The sequence below is a fragment of the Heptranchias perlo genome, chromosome 16 (genome assembly GCF_035084215.1).
Source record: "Heptranchias perlo isolate sHepPer1 chromosome 16, sHepPer1.hap1, whole genome shotgun sequence".
Classification (NCBI taxonomy): Eukaryota; Metazoa; Chordata; class Chondrichthyes; order Hexanchiformes; family Hexanchidae; genus Heptranchias; species Heptranchias perlo.
Window position 1 is genome coordinate 63962027 of NC_090340.1, and position 20568 is coordinate 63982594.

The 20568-nt window shown below is 46.3% G+C and overlaps 1 protein-coding gene across 2 annotated transcripts in view; it reads right to left on the minus strand.

The window, feature by feature from the left end:
* Nucleotides 1-2566: 2566 nt before the first annotated feature.
* Nucleotides 2567-20568, minus strand: part of cebpg (CCAAT enhancer binding protein gamma) — a 48177-nt gene continuing 30175 nt past the window's right edge. For both annotated transcript variants that reach the window (XM_067998202.1, XM_067998204.1), the window contains exon 2: nucleotides 2567-3307. In XM_067998202.1, the coding sequence (XP_067854303.1) occupies nucleotides 2685-3161 (477 nt within the window). In that variant the 5' untranslated portion in view covers nucleotides 3162-3307 and the 3' untranslated portion in view covers nucleotides 2567-2684. The remainder of the gene's footprint in view (nucleotides 3308-20568) is intronic.

Consider the following 20568-nt stretch of genomic DNA (forward strand, 5'->3'; position numbering starts at 1 on the left):
ATGGGCCTATACTCTCTGGAGTTTAGAAGAATGAGAGGTGATCTCATTGAAACATATAAGATTCTGAGAGGGCTTGACAGGGTAGATGCTGAGAGGCTGTTTCCCCTGACTGGAGAGTCTAGAATTAGGGGGCATAATCTCAGGATAAGGGGTCGGACATTTAGGACTGAGATGAGGAGAAATTTCTTCACTCAGAGGGTTGTGAATCCTTGGAATTCTCTACCCCAAAGGGCTGTGGATGCTCAGTTGTTGAGTATACTCAAGGCTGAGATTGAAATCAAGGGATATGGGGATCGGGCAGGAAAGTGGAGTTGAGGTCGAAGATCAGCCATGATCTTACTGAATGGTGGAGCAGGCTCGAGGGGCCTATGTCTTACTCCTGCTCCTATTTTTTATGTTCTTATCCACGGGGCTGGATAAAGCCGATGACTCCATTTTCCTTGGCTTGCAGAGGTTACATTGTGGATCTGTGTTGTCATCAGGCTTATCAAGTGCATTCAGGCCCATCACATTTAAATCGATGCACTTGTGGTGTGACACAGATGAACGCAGGACTCCAGATGGGGTCTGACCAACTGAAGCATCACCTCCTCACTTTTGTTTTTATCAAGTTGTCCCCAGCTACACTGAAAGCCCAGCAGCGATTCACCCTACTATTAAGACAGCTCAAAACTCTCTCTCCAAACACAACCCAAATGGACAAACCTCCAATTGTACGTTTGGGTGTTCAAGTGGGCACAGAATAAAAATTTAACATACCTGTTACACTTTCCCAAAACCCTAGTGACAACACTGCGGGGCCATCAGGAAATATTTATTCAAACAAGTGTTAGGTAGCACTCTTACCTCTGAGTCAGGTCGGGGGTTCGAGCCCCAGGCAACTCTCCCGATATCCCTCAATCAACACCTCCAAAACAGCTCATTCATCTCATTGCTGTTTGTAGGGTGTTGCTGTGCCCAAAATGGGCATAATGTAAATTACCGTGTGTGTATGAAGTGCTTAGGAATCTCTTTCAACGACATATGCGTAGGTTCTTTCAGTGAGGGTGGTCTAGTAGGTATGGGTGAGGGAAAATGTGGGGCATTCAAACTATAATGGTAGAGAACGTGTTCAGGACCCTTGTCTGGTTCAGTTCAGCAATCTGAGCACTGCGTACATTATTGTTCGAGTGGGGATGGATTAAGTTAATTGTGCAAAGAGCTTTATAAATGGTGCTTCATACATGTGATAAGGTAACAGCTGGCTGGGAACACGCTACAATGCAATAACACAATCAAGTGGCGGGAGTAGAGTAACCGGGGGGGGAGTGAAGCTCGAGCAGTTTATCAGAGCCACTTGATTGTGCTCGAGGCTGCGGTTCAGTTCCAGGCGACTGCATGCTCGTGATTCAGGTTCCTATCAGATGGGTTCTCAGTTACTGTTACTACCCCCGCAGGCTGCCACGGATGAGAGCTCACAGAGCAGAGTGACAAAGGGGAAGGTGAGGTGGGTAAGAAAGGGAGAAAGAGACTCCCAGGGACAAAAAGAATTGAGGCTGCGGAACGTGAAGGGAAGAGAGTTCTGTGTGCTGGTGGCTGCTGTTAGCTTCAGACTCAGAAACGTTGCTCGCTACAGAGATCCTGGGTTATTCCGCACAGCCCCAATTAAGAAGTGATATTAAAATAGTGCATACTGGTTCTAAACTATTTCACTTTAACTGATACCAGCCTTTTGTTCCCAGATTTAAAAAAAAACTGAACTCAAATTCTCAAACAGCCCTGGTGGGATTTGAACTCATCTTCGAATTATTAGTCCAGCAACAGAACCACTACACCACCGTACTCTAAGAGAAAAACTGCGAATGCTGGAAATCTGAAATAAAAAAAACAAAGAGCCAGCAAAGACAGTCAGCATCTGAAGGAGGAAAAATATAGACAGGTTCACGTTTCAGGCGAGACCCTACGACAGAACCCGAGACCCTACGACAGAACCCGAGACCCTACGACAGAACCCGAGACCCTTCTGTCTAGAAAGCATGTCGGAAGGTCAATGGGTTAGAAGGAAGAAGAGTGCACAATACCCCAGCTTGTGATGAAGGGACTCTCTTACAATGTTAACATGCCTTCTCTCCTTCAGATGCTGTCTGGCCTGCTGTGTATTTCCATTAGTCAGCCTAACCTCTCCTTCTGAAATCAGTAGCCCAGTACTTAGTACTCAGTGGTCAGTATTCAGTGGTCAGACAAGTGTGGCCATTTGAACACCTAGGTCGAACATTTCTGCTTTTGCACGATTTTCCTGCCCAGTAAAATGAATGGGGTGAAATTGCAGGCTTGCAAGCAGGAAAATGGAAAACCAGAGCTGTGTATACACCATTATACCTCACTATAACAAAAGCACGGTGGGAAATGGGAGAGGGAAGATACTTAGTACCGAGTGTCGAGAGTAATCCTGCATTTAACCAGTGCACAATGGTGTGAGCACTGAGCGTGCTTTCAGTTTATATAAAGTCCGTTCTTCAATCTGCTGCTTTCTCAGTGCTCCCGAGACCTGAACTCTTTCCAGAAACAAAACTCCCTGGTCTTGACGCTCTTTCCAACAGAAATTTATGCATTAAAAAAAAATTAAATTAAAATGGACAATTTAAAGCAAAACCCCTTTCCATAAAATTTCTCTGGCGATGACATGCGTTCCCTTTGGCCCTGCCTTACTGCCCCATGTTGTTTGACTCGTGCCCAGTACCAGTGTTTTCAGTGAACGGCTGCACGGTATCTGAGAAACTGTGTGCGTGCTCAAGAAACAAATCCTTTAAGACACTCAGCTCCTTGCTGAGCAGTTTGATTTTTGCTTCCAGACGTTCATTCTCCTCCTTCAGCTCGTCCACTCTCTGCTGCGTATCCTGCGCTTTCTGTTTGCTCTTTAAGCGGCTCTTCCTCACCGCCATGTTGTTACGTTCGCGCCTCTGCCGATACTCCTCACTCTCCTTGCTGTGGTCTGCGTTCTTCTTGCTCTGCTTGCTGGGCGCCATGGCCTTACCACCCCCCGAGGGGCTGGCTGGATCGAGCTGCGGGACTTGCTGTGCACCAACACTGCTGCTGCTCCTGCTCTGGAGCTGGTCTCCACTCACTCCATTCTGACCTGCACTCTCTTTAGGGTGAGTTGAAATGACAGACCGTGTGCTCATTTGTGTCAACGGCCCCTTGATGATTTGGATTCTCTTTGCGAAGGGTTTATGAGGTGGGGGCTCCTCCAGCACTCGAGAGAAATGTGCACGGTGACCCCAGGAGTGACGGTTAAACTTAACTGTGATAGGCAGGAAATCCTTTGAACCTACAAACAAGAACAGATGAGATGTGGCTGCACAGAAACTGACAAAACTCAAAATGGAGACTGGACCTCCAGACCAGCATTATTTTTACAAATACATAGTGTTTTATATCTATTTTTCACCTCTGAAGAGCTTTGGGACCTTTTATTTAATTAAAAGATGCTACAAAAGTGCTGCTGTTTGGAAATCACAGATATATGGGCTACAGGTACTGAGGAGGAGACAGGTGGGGGGGTGAGGTGGAAGGGACACCAATCAAACAGACATAGATAGTGATGCTAGTATCCCCAAGCTCAGTCTGGTGTGTTTAGCAAGACTGCATTATAAAAGCAGGTTTGGCCAAAACCAGTAAATGGGCCCTCTAACCAATCCAACCCATCGTGCAGGTAAGGCAGAGACTACCTGGCTCAAGGATAATGAGACAGGAAGTCCTCAGTTTGTTTCTGTAGGCCAGTCCCACTTATTCATCAACAACAAAAACTCCCATTTATATAGCGCCTTTAACGCAGTAAAACGTCCCGAGGCGTTTCACAGGAGCGATTATCAAACAAAATTTGACACTGAGTCACATAAGGAGATATTAGGACAGGTGACCAAAAGCTTGGTCAAAGAGGTAGGTTTTAAGGAGCGTCTTAAAGGAGGAGAGAGAGGCGGAGAGGTTTAGGGTGGGAATTCCAGAGCTTAGGGCCTAGACAGCTGAAGGCACGGCCGCCAATGGTGGAGCGAATAAAATTGGGGATATGCAAGAGGCAAGAATTGGAGGAGCGCAGAGATCTCGGAAGGTTGTAGGGCTGGAGGAGGTTACAGAGATAGGGAGGGGCGAGATCACGGAGGGATTCGAAAACAAGGATGAGAATTTTTAAATTGAGGCGTTCCCAGACTGGGAGCCAATGTAGGTCAGCGAGCACAGGGGTGATGGGTGAATGGGACTTGGTGCGAGTTAGGATACGGGCAGCAGAGTTTTGGATGAGCTCAAGTTTATGGAAAGTGGAAGATGGGAGGCAGGCCAGGAGAGCATTGGAATAGTTGAGTCTAGAGGTAACAAAGGCATGGATGAGGGTTTCGGCAGCAGATGAGCTGAGGCAGGGGCGGAGACGGGCGATTTTACGGAGGTGGAAGTAGGCGGTCTTGGTGATGGAGCGGATATGTGGTTGGAAGCTCAGCTCAGGGTCAAATAGGACGCCAAGGTTACGAACAGTCTGGTTCAACCTCAGACAGTGGCCAGGGAGAGGGATGGAGTCGGTGACGAGGGAATGGAGTTTGTGGCGGGGCCCGAAGACAATGGCTTCGGTCTTCCCAATATTTAGTTGGAGGAAATTTCTGCTCATCCAGTACTGGATGTCTGACTAGCAACGTGACAAATCAGAGGTAGTGGAGGGGTCGAGGGAAGTTGTGGTGAGGTCGAGCTGGGTGTCGTCAGTGTACATGTGGAACCTGACGTTGTGTTTTCGGATGATGTCACCTGTAGATGAGAAATAGGAGGGGGGCAAGGATAGATCCTAGGGGGACTCCAGAGGTAACGGTGCGGGAATGGGACAAGAAGCCACTGCACGACTGGATAGATAAGAATGGAACCAGACGAGCGCAGTCCCACCCAGCTGGACGACGGAGGAGAGGCATTGGAGGAGGATGGTGTGGTCAACCGTGTCAAAGGCTGCAGACAGGTGGAGAAGGATGAGGAGGGATAGTTTACCACGGTCACAGTCACATAGGATGTCATTTGTGACTTTGATAAGGGCCGTTACAGTACTGTGGCAGGGATGGAAACCTGATTGGAGGGATTCAAACATGGAGTTGCGGGAGAGATGGGCACGGATTTGGGAGGCGATAACATGTTCAAGGACTTTGGAGAGGAAAGGAAACCAATTGATGGTTACAGCAGGTCCTGTGGAGATCAAATTAGAACTGGGGAGATTTGCACCGTCAGTTTTCTGATCAATAGATTTTCCTTTTTGGCAGTTATATGCTTTTAAACCTACTGCATCAGAACAGACACACTACAAGACTTGGGAGTGCGGCAAAAACACTACAAACACAGACACAGACTTGTACACAGGTGCACGCGTGCACATACAGACACACACACTACACAGACACAGACATGCACACATCCACCAAAGACAAGCATGGGGGTAAAAAGACACAGGAAGAACTGGTCTGCTCAGGATCCAGTCAGTGTCCCCAGGTTATTAACATTTAATAAAGCAATGACCCTTTGATATTATGAATTGCTTTGAATTGTCATCTTAGGCAACCCTGGAACATAAAGTGGGTGTAACCAGGTATCTTAAAAAGGAAAAATTGCAGATCTATAGGGAAACAGCAGGGGAGCGGAACTAATTGGATAGCTCTTTCAAAGAGCCGGCACAGGCACGATGGGCTGAATGGCCTCCTTCTGTGCTGTATGATTCCATGATTATACGTACTGAGTGAAACATAATCCCAATGTGGGTGTTGTTAGTGGATCTGGTACCGGACTAGTAACCTAGAGCTCAAATCCCACTGTGGCAAATTGTAGAACTGAGTTTAATAAATCTGGTAATCTGTGGGAGGGCACCAGCCAGAAATGACCATGAAAACTGCGGGAGGTTTCTTAAAAGCCCAACTCGTTCACTAACGTCTTTGATTTCGGACTGGAGGGAGGTGTACAGTGGTGTTCCCCAAGGGTCGGTGCTGGGACCACTGCTTTTCTTGATATATATTAATGACTTGGACTTGGGTATACAGGGCACAATTTCAAAATTTGCAGATGACACAAAACTTGGAAGGGTAGTGAGGAAGATAGTGATAGACTTCAAGAGGATATAGACAGGCTGATGGAATGAGCGGACACGTGGCAGATGAAACTTAACGCAGAAGTGATAATTTTGATAGGAAGAACGAGGAGAGGCAATATAAACTAGAGGGCACAACTCTAAAAGGGGTACAGGAACAAAGAGATCTGAGGGTACATATGCACAAATCACTGAAGGTGGCAGGGCAGGTTGAGAAAGCGGTTAAAAAAGCATACGGGATCCTGGGCTTTATAAATAGAGGCATAGAGTACAAAAGTATGGAAGTCATGATGAACCTTTATAAAACACTGGTTCGGCCACAACTGGAGTATTGTGTCCAGTTCTAGGCACCGCACTTTAGGAAAGATATGAAGGCTTTAGAGAGGGTGTAGAAGAGATTTACTAGAATGATTCCAGGGACGAGGGGCTTTAGTTACGTGGATAGACTTGAGAATCTGGGTTTGTTCTCCTTAGAACAGAGTCGGTTGCGAGGAGATTTGATAGAGGTATTCAAAATCATGAAAGGTCTAGACAGAGTAAATAGAGAGAAACTGTTCCCATTGGTGGAAGGGTCAAGAACCAGAGGACATAGATTTAAGGTGATTGGCAAAAGAACCAGAGGTGACATGAGGAAAAACTTTTTTACACAGCGAGTGGTTAGGATCTGGAATGCACTGCCTGAGGGGGTGGTGGAGGCAGATTCAATCATGGCCTTCAAAAGGGAACTGGATAAGTACTTGAAAGGAAAAAAATTGCAGGTCTACAGGATAGGGCGGGGGAGTGGGACTAGCTGGATTGCTCTTGCATAGAGCTGGCATGGACTCGATGGGCCAAATGGCCTCCTTCCGTGCTGTAACCTTTCTATGATTCTAAGATTCTATGATTGAAGGGAAGCTGCCACTCACCCGGACACCAGGGATACAGTACATGACTCACTCTTAATGCTACTCTGCTGTAAAAACAATCCAGGGCAACCCAATAAATAGCCCAAGATTATTTAAGATATGAGGTGATAATTGAAATGAAATCATAATGACTTAGCTGAATGTTTGTGAAGTAGAAGTATAGTGGCTGCCACTTCTAGTGCGCGGGTCTGTTATACATGCCTGTCTCTGGTCACTGAACAGTAGAATATTAAAGATTTTCTTAACCATACGCTTGATTTCAAAAACAGTGCTGAGTCCCCCAATAGCCACCTGTTGACGATTCAGATGCGCTCTTTGCCCAGTTACTGGAATGTGTATAATACTGGATGGTATGCTAATAAGTTCATATTACACTCAAGAGGCACTCTGTTAACTGGCACCAGTGTATGTGCCATCAGGCAGCGAATGGCTGCATTGTGAGGCAGTTTGTCTGTTAAAAGTGACTCGAATATCTGTTAGAGAGCGAACATTACAGCACCAGGCACTGGTTTGGATTTTGATGACTGGTGTAGAGGGCACTTACTACACAAGACCGGTGTCCTGTGTACATGGCACTGACTGTAAGCAATGTAACTTTCCAAATTACCCCAGCAGTCCTACCAGTTTTCTCTCTTCACTTTACTAGTTATCAAAAAAAAAATTTTTTCACTTCTGTTTTCAAGAATGAGTATCTTCAATAAATCAAAACAAAGCTTGCAAAACAGCAGGCTGGGAGCAAGATCCCAGCTCCGATAGGGAGTCAGGCCTGGGCATGAAATGGGAGCAGACAACAGACACCTTCCAGTTAGGGGCTCTATTACCAGAACAGCCAAACAAACCAAAATATTGTTGATTTAAGATTAATTTTTGTTCCTCACTTTCCTGCCAATATTTTCCCGTCCTCTTCTGCAGGTGTCAACTCCTTACTGGGGTACAGTTCCACACCCTGTACTCCTCACTGGGGTACAGTTCCACACCCTGTACTCCTCACTGGGGTACAGTTCCACACCCTGTACTCCTCACTGGGGTACAGTTCCACACCCTGTACTCCTCACTGGGGTACAGTTCCACACCCTGTACTCCTCACTGGGGTACAGTTCCACACCCTGTACTCCTCACTGGGGTACAGTTCCACACCCTGTACTCCTCACTGGGGTACAGTTCCACACCCTGTACTCCTCACTGGGGTACAGTTCCACACCCTGTACTCCTCACTGGGGTACAGTTCCACACCCTGTACTCCTCACTGGGGTACAGTTCCACACCCTGTACTCCTCACTGGGGTACAGTTCCACACCCTGTACTCCTCACTGGGGTACAGTTCCACACCCTGTACTCCTCACTGGGGTACAGTTCCACACCCTGTACTCCTCACTGGGGTACAGTTCCACACCCTGTACTCCTCACTGGGGTACAGTTCCACACCCTGTACTCCTCACTGGGGTACAGTTCCACACCCTGTACTCCTCACTGGGGTACAGTTCCACACCCTGTACTCCTCACTGGGGTACAGTTCCACACCCTGTACTCCTCACTGGGGTACAGTTCCACACCCTGTACTCCTCACTGGGGTACAGTTCCACACCCTGTACTCCTCACTGGGGTACAGTTCCACACCCTGTACTCCTCACTGGGGTACAGTTCCACACCCTGTACTCCTCACTGGGGTACAGTTCCACATCCTGTACTCCTCACTGGGGTACAGTTCCACATCCTGTACTCCTCACTGGGGTACAGTTCCACATCCTGTACTCCTCACTGGGGTACAGTTCCACACCCTGTACTCCTCACTGGGGTACAGTTCCACATCCTGTACTCCTCAGTGGGGTACAGTTCCACATCCTGTACTCCTCACTGGGGTACAGTTCCACATCCTGTACTCCTCACTGGGGTACAGTTCCACATCCTGTACTCCTCACTGGGGTACAGTTCCACATCCTGTACTCCTCACTGGGGTACAGTTCCACATCCTGTACTCCTCACTGGGGTACAGTTCCACACCCTGTACTCCTCACTGGGGTACAGTTCCACATCCTGTACTCCTCAGTGGGGTACAGTTCCACATCCTGTACTCCTCAGTGGGGTACAGTTCCACACCCTGTACTCCTCACTGGGGTACAGTTCCACATCCTGTACTCCTCAGTGGGGTACAGTTCCACATCCTGTACTCCTCAGTGGGGTACAGTTCCACATCCTGTACTCCTCAGTGGGGTACAGTTCCACATCCTGTACTCCTCAGTGGGGTACAGTTCCACATCCATTACTCCTCACTGGGGTACAGTTCCACAACCTTTACTCCTCAGTGGGGTACAGTTCCACACTCTTTACTCCTCAATGGGGTACAGTTTCACATCTTTTACTCCTTACTGGTGTACGGTTCCACATCCTTTACTCTTTACTGGGTACAGTTCCACATCCTGTACTCCTCACTGGGAGTACAGTATCACATTCTTTACTAGGGTACACTCCCACATCCTTTACTCCTCACTGGGGTACTGTTCCACATTCTTTACACTTTACTGGGGTACAGTTCCACAGACATCGTCCAGCACTGCCCGTCAGAGTAGATGCTGAATGTTCTGCAGGTTATTTGACTGGGGACGGGTGGGGAAATTACAGCCGAATCCCACCCACCTTGTCCACTCCCAGCACGAGTCACTGGTTAGTGATCTGCAGTAGTTTGGTCCTTGACTAACCAAATATTGCTAAGGCTAAGTGTACTGCACTTAACTCTACCCTGGCTGAGATGAGCTAACTCTGTCCAGACCAGGGTTTAAACCCCAGCTCAGTGGGTAGCACTCCTGCCTGAGTCAGAAGGTCGTGGGTTCAAGTCCCATTCCAGAGAATTGAGCCCGTAATCCAGGCTGACACTCCTGGTGCCAGTACTGAGGGAGTGCTGCACTGTCGGAGGTGCTGTCTTTCGGATATAATGTAAAACCGAGACCCCGTCTACCCTCTCAGTTGGACATAAAAGATCTCACAGCCACTTTTCGAAGGAGGTGGTGGGGAAATATTTAGAAACGATAATCTGGGACAGAATTAACAGTCACTTGGACGAGGTTGGATTGATTAGGGAAAGCCAGCACGTATTTGTTGAAGGCAAATCATATTTAACTAACCTGATAGAGTATTTTGATGAAGTAACAGAGAGGGTAGATGAGGGCAATGCAGTTGATGTGGTGTATATGGACTTTAAAAAAGCGTTTGATAAAGTGCCGCACGGTAGGCTTATCATCAAGATTGCGGCCCATGGAATGAAGGGGATGGTAGCAGCATGGATACAGAATTGGCTAAGGGACAGGAAACAGAGAGGAGTGGTGAACGGTTGTTTTTTGGACTGGTGTACAGTGGTGTTCCCCAGGGGTCGGTGCTGGGACCATTGCTTTTCTTGATATATATTAATGACTTGGACTTGGGTGTACAGGGTACAATTTCCAAATCTGCAGATGACACAAAACTTGGGAGTGTGGTGAACAGTGAGGAGGATAGTGATAGACTTCAAGAGGATATAGACAGGCTGGTGGAATGGGCGGACATGTGGCAGATGAAATTTAACGCAGAAAAATGCAAAGTGATACATTTCAGTAGGAAGAATGAGGAGAGGCAATATAAACTAGAGGGCACAATTCTAAAAGGGGTACAGGAAACACAGAGATCTGGGGATATATGTGAACAAATCATTGAAGGTGGCAAGACAGGTTGGGAAAGCAGTTAAAAAAGCATACGGGATCCTGAGCTTTATAAATAGAGGCATAGAGTACAAAAGTATGGAAGTCATGATGAACCTTTATAAAACACTGGTTCAATCACAACTGGAGCATTGTGTCCAGTTCTGGGCACCGCACTTTAGGAAAGATGTGAAGGCCTTAGAGAGGGTGTAGAAGAGATTTACTAGAATGATTCCAGGGATGAGGGACTTCAGTTACATGGATAGACTGGAGAAGCTGGGATTGTTCTCCTTGGAACAGAGAAGGTTACGAGGAGATTTGATAGAGGTATCCAAAATTATGAAGGGTCTAGACAGAGTAGATAGAGAGAAACTGTTCCCATTGGCGGAAGGGTCAAGAACCAGAGGACATAGATTTAAGGTGATTGGCAAAAGAACCGAACGTGATATGAGGAAAATCTTTTTTACCCAGCGAGTGGTTAGGATCTGGAATGCACTGCCCGAGGGGGTGGTGGAGGCAGATTCAATCATGGCCTTCAAAAAGTAACTGGATAAGTACTTGAAAGGAAAAAATTTGCAGGGCTACAGAGATAGGGCGGGGGAGTGGGACTAGCTGGAATGCTCTTGCATAGAGCCGGCGCGGACTCGATGGGCCGAATGGCCTCCTTCCGTGCTGTAACCTTTCTATGATTCTAAGAGCAGGGGAGTTCTCCCCGATGTCTTGGGCCAATATTTATCCCTCAACCAACATCACTAAAACAGATTATCTGGTCATTATCACATTGCTGTTTGTGGGATCTTGCTGTGCACAAATTGGCTGCCGCGTTTCCTACATTACAACAGTGACTACACTTCAAAAGTACTTCACTGGCTGTAAAGCGCTTTGGGACGCCCTGAGGGCATGAAAGGCGCTATATAAATGCAAGTGTTTCTTTTTTCTTTAAACCTAGTATTTACTTATCTGAGTGTTATTCACTGGTTTGACCAGCTGAGCTATCTGTTTATGTTGACTGTATAACATCCAACTCGTATTGGTCATTGAGTTCTGTACTCAGAGGTCACCACTAACCAATTTACACTGTAATATGCCTCTTATTTTCTATCCACTGTTCTATGCCACTTATTTTCTATATTAACTCTGAATTTTCCTCTCTTGTTCCTGCTACGGTCCAAGTCCACCACCTACATACTTTGCCCTCTCCCTACAACCTCACTATGTTGAAATCAAGACTCAACTGTCTCTGACTCCAACTCATTCCTTCCTTAGAATCTCAAATTCCTCCCCTCCCTCAGGATTCCCTTCCTCCTCCAGTCTACAGGCTATTAAAACCCAAGCTTGGCGCCACCTATTCACCACTTCCCCATTTAACTCGCCTTCTCTCCCACTCTTTTCAACCTTGGTGCTGCACCGTGGCCCTTGGCCGTTCACCCAGGTTTCTCAATATTAATAGCATGAAATATGCTACGCCCCATGACAGTGAAATAAAGGGTGGTGCAGTGTGAGCCTGACAACCAGCACAAAACCCATACAATTACCATCCCCAATATCCTTAGCTCCACCATTGGCAGCCGTGCCTTCAGCAGCCTAGGCGCTAAGTTCTGGAGCACCCTCCCTAAACCTCTCCACCTCTCTCCTCTCCTTTAAGGCACTCCTAAACCTACCTCTTTGATCAAGCCTGTCCTAATATCTCTATGTGGCTGGGTGTCAATTTTTGTCTGATTACGCTCCTATTAAGTGCCTTGGGACGTTTTATGATGTTAAAGGTGCTATATAAATGCAAGTTGTTGTTGTTGGAGTTATCCCTTGATTCCAGCTCCTCTTTCAACCCCACCCGGACACATCAGACAGAATGTGAGCCTCTAGGACGTAAAGTATAAAGTTCTCACTGGGCGTCTTAAATGCACATGGCCCAACACAGTGTGGTCAACATCGCACAAGGCCCTATAACAGTGCTGTAGGAGATCTCTGCTGCGACTACAAGCACAGCATACCCATACTGCTCATCCCAGCGAGGAGCCTGCGCCGTTGGGAAAGGCAGGGGGGCCGGGGGGGGGGGGGGGGGGGGGAGGGGACGAAAATTGGCAAAAAAGGGAAGAATAAAAATCAATTTAAGAAAAGCAATACTTCAGTTTAAGCTCGGCTACTGTTCTCTGGGGTTGTATCGGTAGTTTGTTCTCCGATTGGAAAGGAGTCAGGCAGCATTGAGGCCGTTTCATGCCCAGACCTGAACACTTAGTAACTGCAGAGCAAAAAGGGAAAATGTAAAAGGGATATGCAGCAAATATATCAGACACATGTTCCACTATTACACTTTATTAAAATCACTGGGACGACCTTGAGAAATCTCAGGGTTGAGAACACAGCTGCATTCTTGTAGGTTAGCATGTCACCACAAGTTTGTGACTTTTACTATGTCTAACATACTCCAGCTGATATTAGCATCCCTCATCCCTAGAATCATTCCAGTAAATCTCTTCTGCACCCTCTCTAAGGCCTTCACATCCTTCCGAAAGTGCACACAATACTCCAGTTGTGGCCGAACCAGTGTTTTATAAAGATTCATCATCACTTCCATACTTTTGTACTCTATGCCTCTATTTATAAATTGTAAACAATTTTACAACACCAAGTTATAGTCCAGCAATTTTATTTTAAATTCACAAGCTTTTCCACATCGTTCACCTGAGGAAGGAGGTAGCCTCCGAAAGCTTGTGAATTTAAAATAAAATTGCTGGACTATAACTTGGTGTTGTAAAATTGTTTACAATTGTCAACCCCAGTCCATCACCGGCATCTCCACATCTATTTATAAAGCCCAGGATCCCATATGCTTTTTTAACCGCTTTCTCAACCTGCCCTGCCACCTTCAACAATTTGTACACATATACCCCCAGATCTCTCTGTCCCTGTACCCCTTTTAGAGTTGTGCCCTTTAATTTATATTGCCTCTCCTCGTTCTTCCTACTGAAATGTATCACTTTGCATTTTTCTGCGTTAAATTTCATCTGCCACGTGTAAGCTCATGCCACCAGCCTGCCTATATCCTCTTGAAGTCTATCACTATTAGACATTGGGGGGGAATATACTGGCATGGATTGAGAGTTGGTTGACAGACAGGAAACAGAGAGTAGGAATAAACGGGTCTTTTTCCGGGTGGCAGGCAGTGACTAGTGGGGTACCGCAGGGATCAGTGCTTGGGCCCCAGCTATTCACAATATATATCAATGATTTGGATGAGGGAACTAAATGTAACATTTCCAAGTTTGCAGACGACACAAAGCTGGGGTGGAATGTGAGCTGTGAGGAGGATGCAAAGAGGCTCCAATGTGATTTAGACAAGTTGGGTGAGTGGACAAGAACATGGCAGATGCAGTATAACGTGGATAAATGTGAGGTTATGCACTTTGGTTGTAAAAACAGAAAGGCAGATTATTATCTGAATGGTGATAGATTAGGAAAAGGGGAGGTGCAACGAGACCTGGGTGTCCTTGTACACCAGTCGCTGAAAGCGAGCATTCAGGTGCAGCAAGCAGTTAGGAAGGCGAATGGTATGTTGGCCTTCATTGCAAGAGGATTTGAGTACAGGAGCAGGGATGTCTTACTGCAGATATACAGGGCCTTGGTGAGACCACATCTGGAGTATTGTGTGCAGTTTTGGTCTCCTTATCTGAGGAAGGATGTCCTTGCCTTGGAGGGAGTGCAACGAAGGTTGACCAGACTGATTCCTGGAATGGCAGGACTGATGTATGAGGAGAGATTGGGTCGACTAGGCCTATATTCACTCGAGTTTAGAAGAATGAGAGGTGACCTCATCGAAACATATAAAGTTCTAACAGGACTCGACAGACTAGATGCAGGGAGGATGTTCCCGATGGCAGAACCGGGGTCACAGTCTCAGGATACGGGGTGTGCCATTTAGAACCGAGATGAGGAGAAATCTCTTCACTCAGAGGGTGGTGAACCTGTGGAATTCTCTACCACAGAAGGCAGTGGAGGCCAAGTCATTAGATGTATTCAAAAAGGAGATAGATATATTTCTTAATGCGGAAAAAGCGGGAACAGGGTACTGAGTTAGACGATCAGCCATGATCAATTTGAATGGCGGAGCAGGCCCGAAGGGCCGAATGGCCTACTCTTGCTCCTATTTTCTATGTTTCTACGTAAAGCTCTCCTCTCTCTTCTCCTTCAAGACACTGCCTAAAACTTACCTCTTTGACTAAGATTTTAGTCACTCCTCCTAATATCTCAGCGTCTATTTTTATCTGATACACTTCTGTGAAGCACCTTGTGGACATTTTCCTACGTTAAACAGGTTCTGGTTATGTAGAACATGCTGACAATCAGCAATCTGAATAGCATGATGCTGTTGTAATATAACACTTGTTGAGACTTTTAGTCTACAGGTCAGACTTTATCCACACACTGCGATCCTCCTGCACCATTTCCACACCACTCTTGCGTACAGTATCAGCAGAGATTCTAAATACCATAGGCCACTTGTTACAATAAATAAAAAGTGCCCATTTCTAACTGCGATGCTACGCTGCTTCCCGACTGCTACACTGATCTCTTGCATTTTTAAAAAAGCTATTTTATAATATATTGTATAAACACATACATGGGGTGAAATTCAACATTGGCGAGGGTTAGAAAGGGACAATGACGATCATAGGAACAGGAGGAGGCCATTCAGCCCCTTGAGCCTATTCCTCCATTCAATGAGATCATGGCTGATCTGTGACCTAACTCCATATACCCGCCTTAGCCCCTTATCCTTAATACCTTAGGTTAACAAGAATCTATCAATCTCAGATTTAAAATTAACAATTGAGCTAGCATCAACTGCTGTTTGTGGAAGAGAGTTCCAAACTTCTACCACCCTTTGTGTGTAGAAGTGTTTCCTAACTTCACACCTGAAAGTCCTGGCTCTAATTTTTAGGCTGTGTCCCCTAGTCCTAGACGCCCCAACCAGCGGAAATAGTTTCTCTCTATCCACCCTATCAGTTCCCCTTAATATATTGAAAACTTTTGATCAAATCACCCCTTAATCTTCTAAATTCCAGGAATACAACCCTAGTTTGTGTAATCTCTCCTTGATGGATTTTCCTTTCCATTGACTGGTCGGTCAGACAGGGTGAGGTGCTGGGGATTATAGGTGTGTTAGTGGTAGTGTTGGGGGCAATTTAAGATGATGAGTTAAAGCTGTTTTTGACGTTGGTTTTGGGCCACGTTAGTGGGCCCATGCCTGACACATCAGTCTTGTACAGTCACCATCAACCGGGCTGCCAGGAAGATCCTTTTATACAGGATCATCCTCAGTGAATCCAGCACTTACTCTGGGGTTACCATCAGCTGCAAGAGACCGTCACGTCAGGAGGCAGCAAAACAACAACTTGCATTTATATAGCGCCTTTAACATAGTAAAACGTCCCAAGGAGCTTCACAAGAGCGATTATCAAGACAAAAATTGAAACCGAGCCACATAAAGAGATAATAAGACAGGAGAAAAGCTCGGTTCAAAGGTAGGTTTTAAAGAGGCTCTTAAAGGAGAAGTAGAGGTTGAGAGAGGGAATTCCAGAGCTTAGGGTCTACCTCTCCCCAGGTACAATACCGTGCACTACAGCCCAGTGCCTACCTCTCCCCAGGTACAATACCGTGCACTACAGCCCAGTGCCCACCTCTCCCCACGTACAATACTGTACACTACAGCCCAGTGCCTACCTCTCCCCAGGTACAATACCGTGCACTACAGCCCAGTGCCTACCTCTCCCCAGGTACAATACCGTGCACTACAGCCCAGTGCCTACCTCTCCCCAGGTACAATACCGTGCACTACAGCCCAGTGCCCACCTCTCCCCACGTACAATACTGTACACTACAGCCCAGTGCCCACCTCTCCCCACGTACAATACAGCCCAGTGCCTACCTCTCCCCAGGTACAATACTGTGCACTACAGCCCAGTGCCCACCTCTCCCCACGTACAATACTGTACACTACAGCCCAGTGCCTACCTCTCCCCAGGTACAATACTGTACACTACAGCCCTGTGCCTACCTCTCCCCAGGTACAATACAGCCCAGTGCCCACCTCTCCCCAGGTACAATACAGCCCAGTGCCTACCTCTCCCCAGGTACAATACTGTGCACTACAGCCCAGTGCCTACCTCTCCCCAGGTACAATACTGTGCACTACAGCCCAGTGCCTACCTCTCCCCAGGTACAATACTGTACACTACAGCCCTGTGCCCACCTCTCCCCAAGTACAATACAGCCCAGTGCCCACCTCTCCCCAGGTACAATACAGCCCAGTGCCCACCTCTCCCCAGGTACAATACAGCCCAGTGCCTACCTCACCATCACCACTCTGAACATTTATAGAAACACAGAAAATTTAAAGATTGGAAGAGACACAGAAAATTTAAAGATTGGAAGAGACAACATGTCAATCAGCCTGCCTTCCTACTGTTCTAGCAGGTGTAATCGATGATGTATTGCCATTGCCAGTCTAAGTCTGGATATTATCTAGGTGCTGGGGTGGGCTTCCATGGGCTGTGTCACTATCGGTGGGGTTGTGAATGCAGCTGAACACCGTGGAACCTTCAGCGAACAGCCCCACTCCTGACCTTATGACGGAGGGAATGTCATTAATGAAGCAGCTGAAGATGGTTGGGCCAAGATCACCTCCCTCAGAAACCCCTGCGGTGATGCCCCGGTGGTGTGAGGACTGAAGCTTCGATAAGCTCAATCATCATTCTTTGCCTCAGTAATGACTCCAATCATTGGAGAGATTTCCCTTTGACCCCCATTGACCTTAGTTTTGCGAGGGCTCCTTGATGCCATGGACAACTACTCTCACCTCTTGGGCAATCTCTGGATCAAGTCTGGAGCCAAGTGGTTTTGGTGGAAACCGAACTGAGTAGGTTATTGGTGAAAAGGTGTTGCTATTGATGACTCATTCCATCACTTTACTGATGATTGGAGGAGAATGATAGAGCGATAATTGGCTGCGTTATATTTATCCAGATTTTTGTGGATAGGACATACCTGGGCAATCTCCCATGTCGTCAGACAGATGCTAGCGTCACAGCTGTATTGGAACAGCTGGGCTTGGGAACCTTTAGCTTGGTCATCAGCACTACTGCTAGGATGTTGTCAGGGCCCATAGTCGTTGCTGTGTCCAGAGTACTAAGCCACTTCTTAATGTCACGAGGAGTGAACCGAATTGGCTGGACACTGATATCTATGAAGTAATCTATTATATATAGATATCTCACTACCAATGACAGGACTGTCCCACCAGTACTTCATTCTGGAGTTATACAGCTCAGAATACACTGTTTAGACTCAACCCACTTTTGGAAGGGCAGGATCTATAATTGTACTGCTGGGTGTTTTGCACAGTCCAAGTGGACAGGGTGGGAACATTTCACACTCCCAATGGTTATGCGTTACTGAAATTTCAGTAATAACACCGAGAGCCATTTTCGCGTTTAACACCCCAGGCTGGGACGGTTCCCTTTGCTTTTGTTGGGACTTTTTGTTTTGCCTATGTTGATTGGATCACATGTTTTCTTTCCTAGATTAGTGGTGCCCTAAATGGGGCACGTATTGTGTTGATTCTTGTTTGGTGACCCTGGTCAGTCAAAGTAGTCCCAGGATACCACGTCTGAGAGGAGCAGGACAGGTGAATCCCGCTCTGTAGGTCTCACCCCTTCCATCAATGCTTTTCAACAGCAAAACACTCTTGTTTTAAAGCACATTGTTAATGAGAAGAGACTCTCTTGACAGTAACCCCTCCTGAGGAGATTGGTAAAAACTACTGTTAAATGTAATAAGCTACTGTTTGCAGTGATGTCAGCTGCTTTTGGTTTCATATCAACACAGTTGGTCCGGTGTAATTCAGGGCAAAATCCACCCAGAGCTCACCCAGCGGAGAGAAGACCATCTCACAAGGCAATCTCACAATCTCTTTGCTGCATTAACTCAATAAGAAGCCAAGTTTAAAAAGTTCTCAGATGGCACAAATGCTTGGGAACTTTTAACAACAACTTGAACATTAGGAGATAGTCACCAACTTTTGCTAACAGTAAAATTTAACCATTTCCTGCCACTCATTAAGGAAATTGGACATCCTTCTAATTTGACTCAACAACAACTTACATTTATAAAGCACCTTATATTGATGTAGTAAAATACCCCAAGCCGCTTCATTGGAGCATAATCAGACAAAATTTGACATTGCGCTAGCCACATAAGGAGATATTAGGACAGGTGACCAAAAGCTTGGTCAAAGAGGTAGGATGTAAGGAGTGTCTTAAAGGAGGAGAGAGAGGTGACACAAAACTTGGAAGTGAGAAGGATAGTGATAGACTTCAAGAGGACATAGACAGGCTGATGGAATGGGCGGACACGTGGCAGATGAAATTTAACGCAGAAAAGTGCAAAGTGATAAATTTTGGTATGAAGAACGAGGAGAGGCAATATAAACTAAAGGGTACAATTCTAAAGGGGATGCAGGAACAGAGAGGCCTGGGTATAGTGCACAGGTCGTTGAAGGCAGCAGGGCAGGTTGAAAAAGCAGTTAAAAAAGCATAGGGGATCCTCGGCTTTTATAAATAGAGGCATAGAGTACAAAAGCAAGGAAGTTAAGTTGAAGCTTTATAAAACACTGTTCGGCCACAACTGGAGTATTATGTTCAGTTCTGGGCACCGCATTTTAGAAAGGATGTGAAGGCCTTAGAGGGTGCAGAAAAGATTTACTAGAATGGTTCCAGGGCTCAGGAACTTCAGTTATGTGCATAGACTGGAGAAGCTGGGATTGTTCTCCTTAGAGCAGAGAAGGTTGAGAAGAGATTTGATAGAAGTGTTCAAAATCATGAGGGGTCTAGACAAAGTAGATAGAGAGAAACTGTTCCCATTGGCAGAAGGGTTGAGAACCAGAGGACACAGAATTAAGGTGATTGGCAAAAGAACCAAGGGCGACATGAGGAAAAACTTTTTTTTTACACATCAAGTGGTTATGATCTGGAATGCACTGCCCAAGGGGGCGGTGGAGGCAGATTTAATTGTGGCCTTCAAAAGGGAACTGGATAAGTACTTGAAGGGAAAAATCTGCAGGGCTACAGGGATAGGGCGGGGGAATGGGACTAACTGGATTGCTCTCGCAGAGAGCCGGCACGGGCTCGTTGGGCCGAATGGCCTTCTGTGTTGTAACCATTCTATGATCCTAGGTGGAGAGGTTTAGGAGGGGAATTCCAGAGTTTAGTGGGTTGGCAGCTGAAGACTTACATGATGTAACTAATACATTTTAAAATGAACAGCTCTCAACATAAATTCTGCAATACAATCTCGAAGTACAGCAGCAAACTGAATACATGCACACAACTTAAAGATGCCTAGATAAAGCAGAAAAGTTTCAAGAAAAGCTTGAATCTTTCACATTTTTGAGGCCATATTACTTGTAAGATTTTCAGATTCTGACCTGAAGAAAACTTGTATCGAGAGTTACTGAACTTCCTAGGGAACCAAGAAACAGGATTTATACCACGATACTCACGAGAATGCTAACTCACTCATGACCTGGTAACTCGTGAAGTAAACAATTCAGCTGTACTGCAGTTTTTGCACCGGTATGATGTGAAAAGTTATGTTGTTTACATACACTGGACTCAGCTTCACATGGCCAGTGTGCAATGCAGAGATGAATCATTGTGCTCTACACATCCCATTAGGCGATGAAATCAATTCCAAACAAATAGGGACACGATTAGTTGGCTGTTACAAATGTATGTCAGCACAAGGTGGGAAAAGAGGACATCAAGCTACATTGAAACTACAGCCCAGGCCATTCGGCCCAATGTGCCGGTGTTTATGCTCCACACGAGCCTCCTCCCTCTCGACTTCATCTCACCCTATC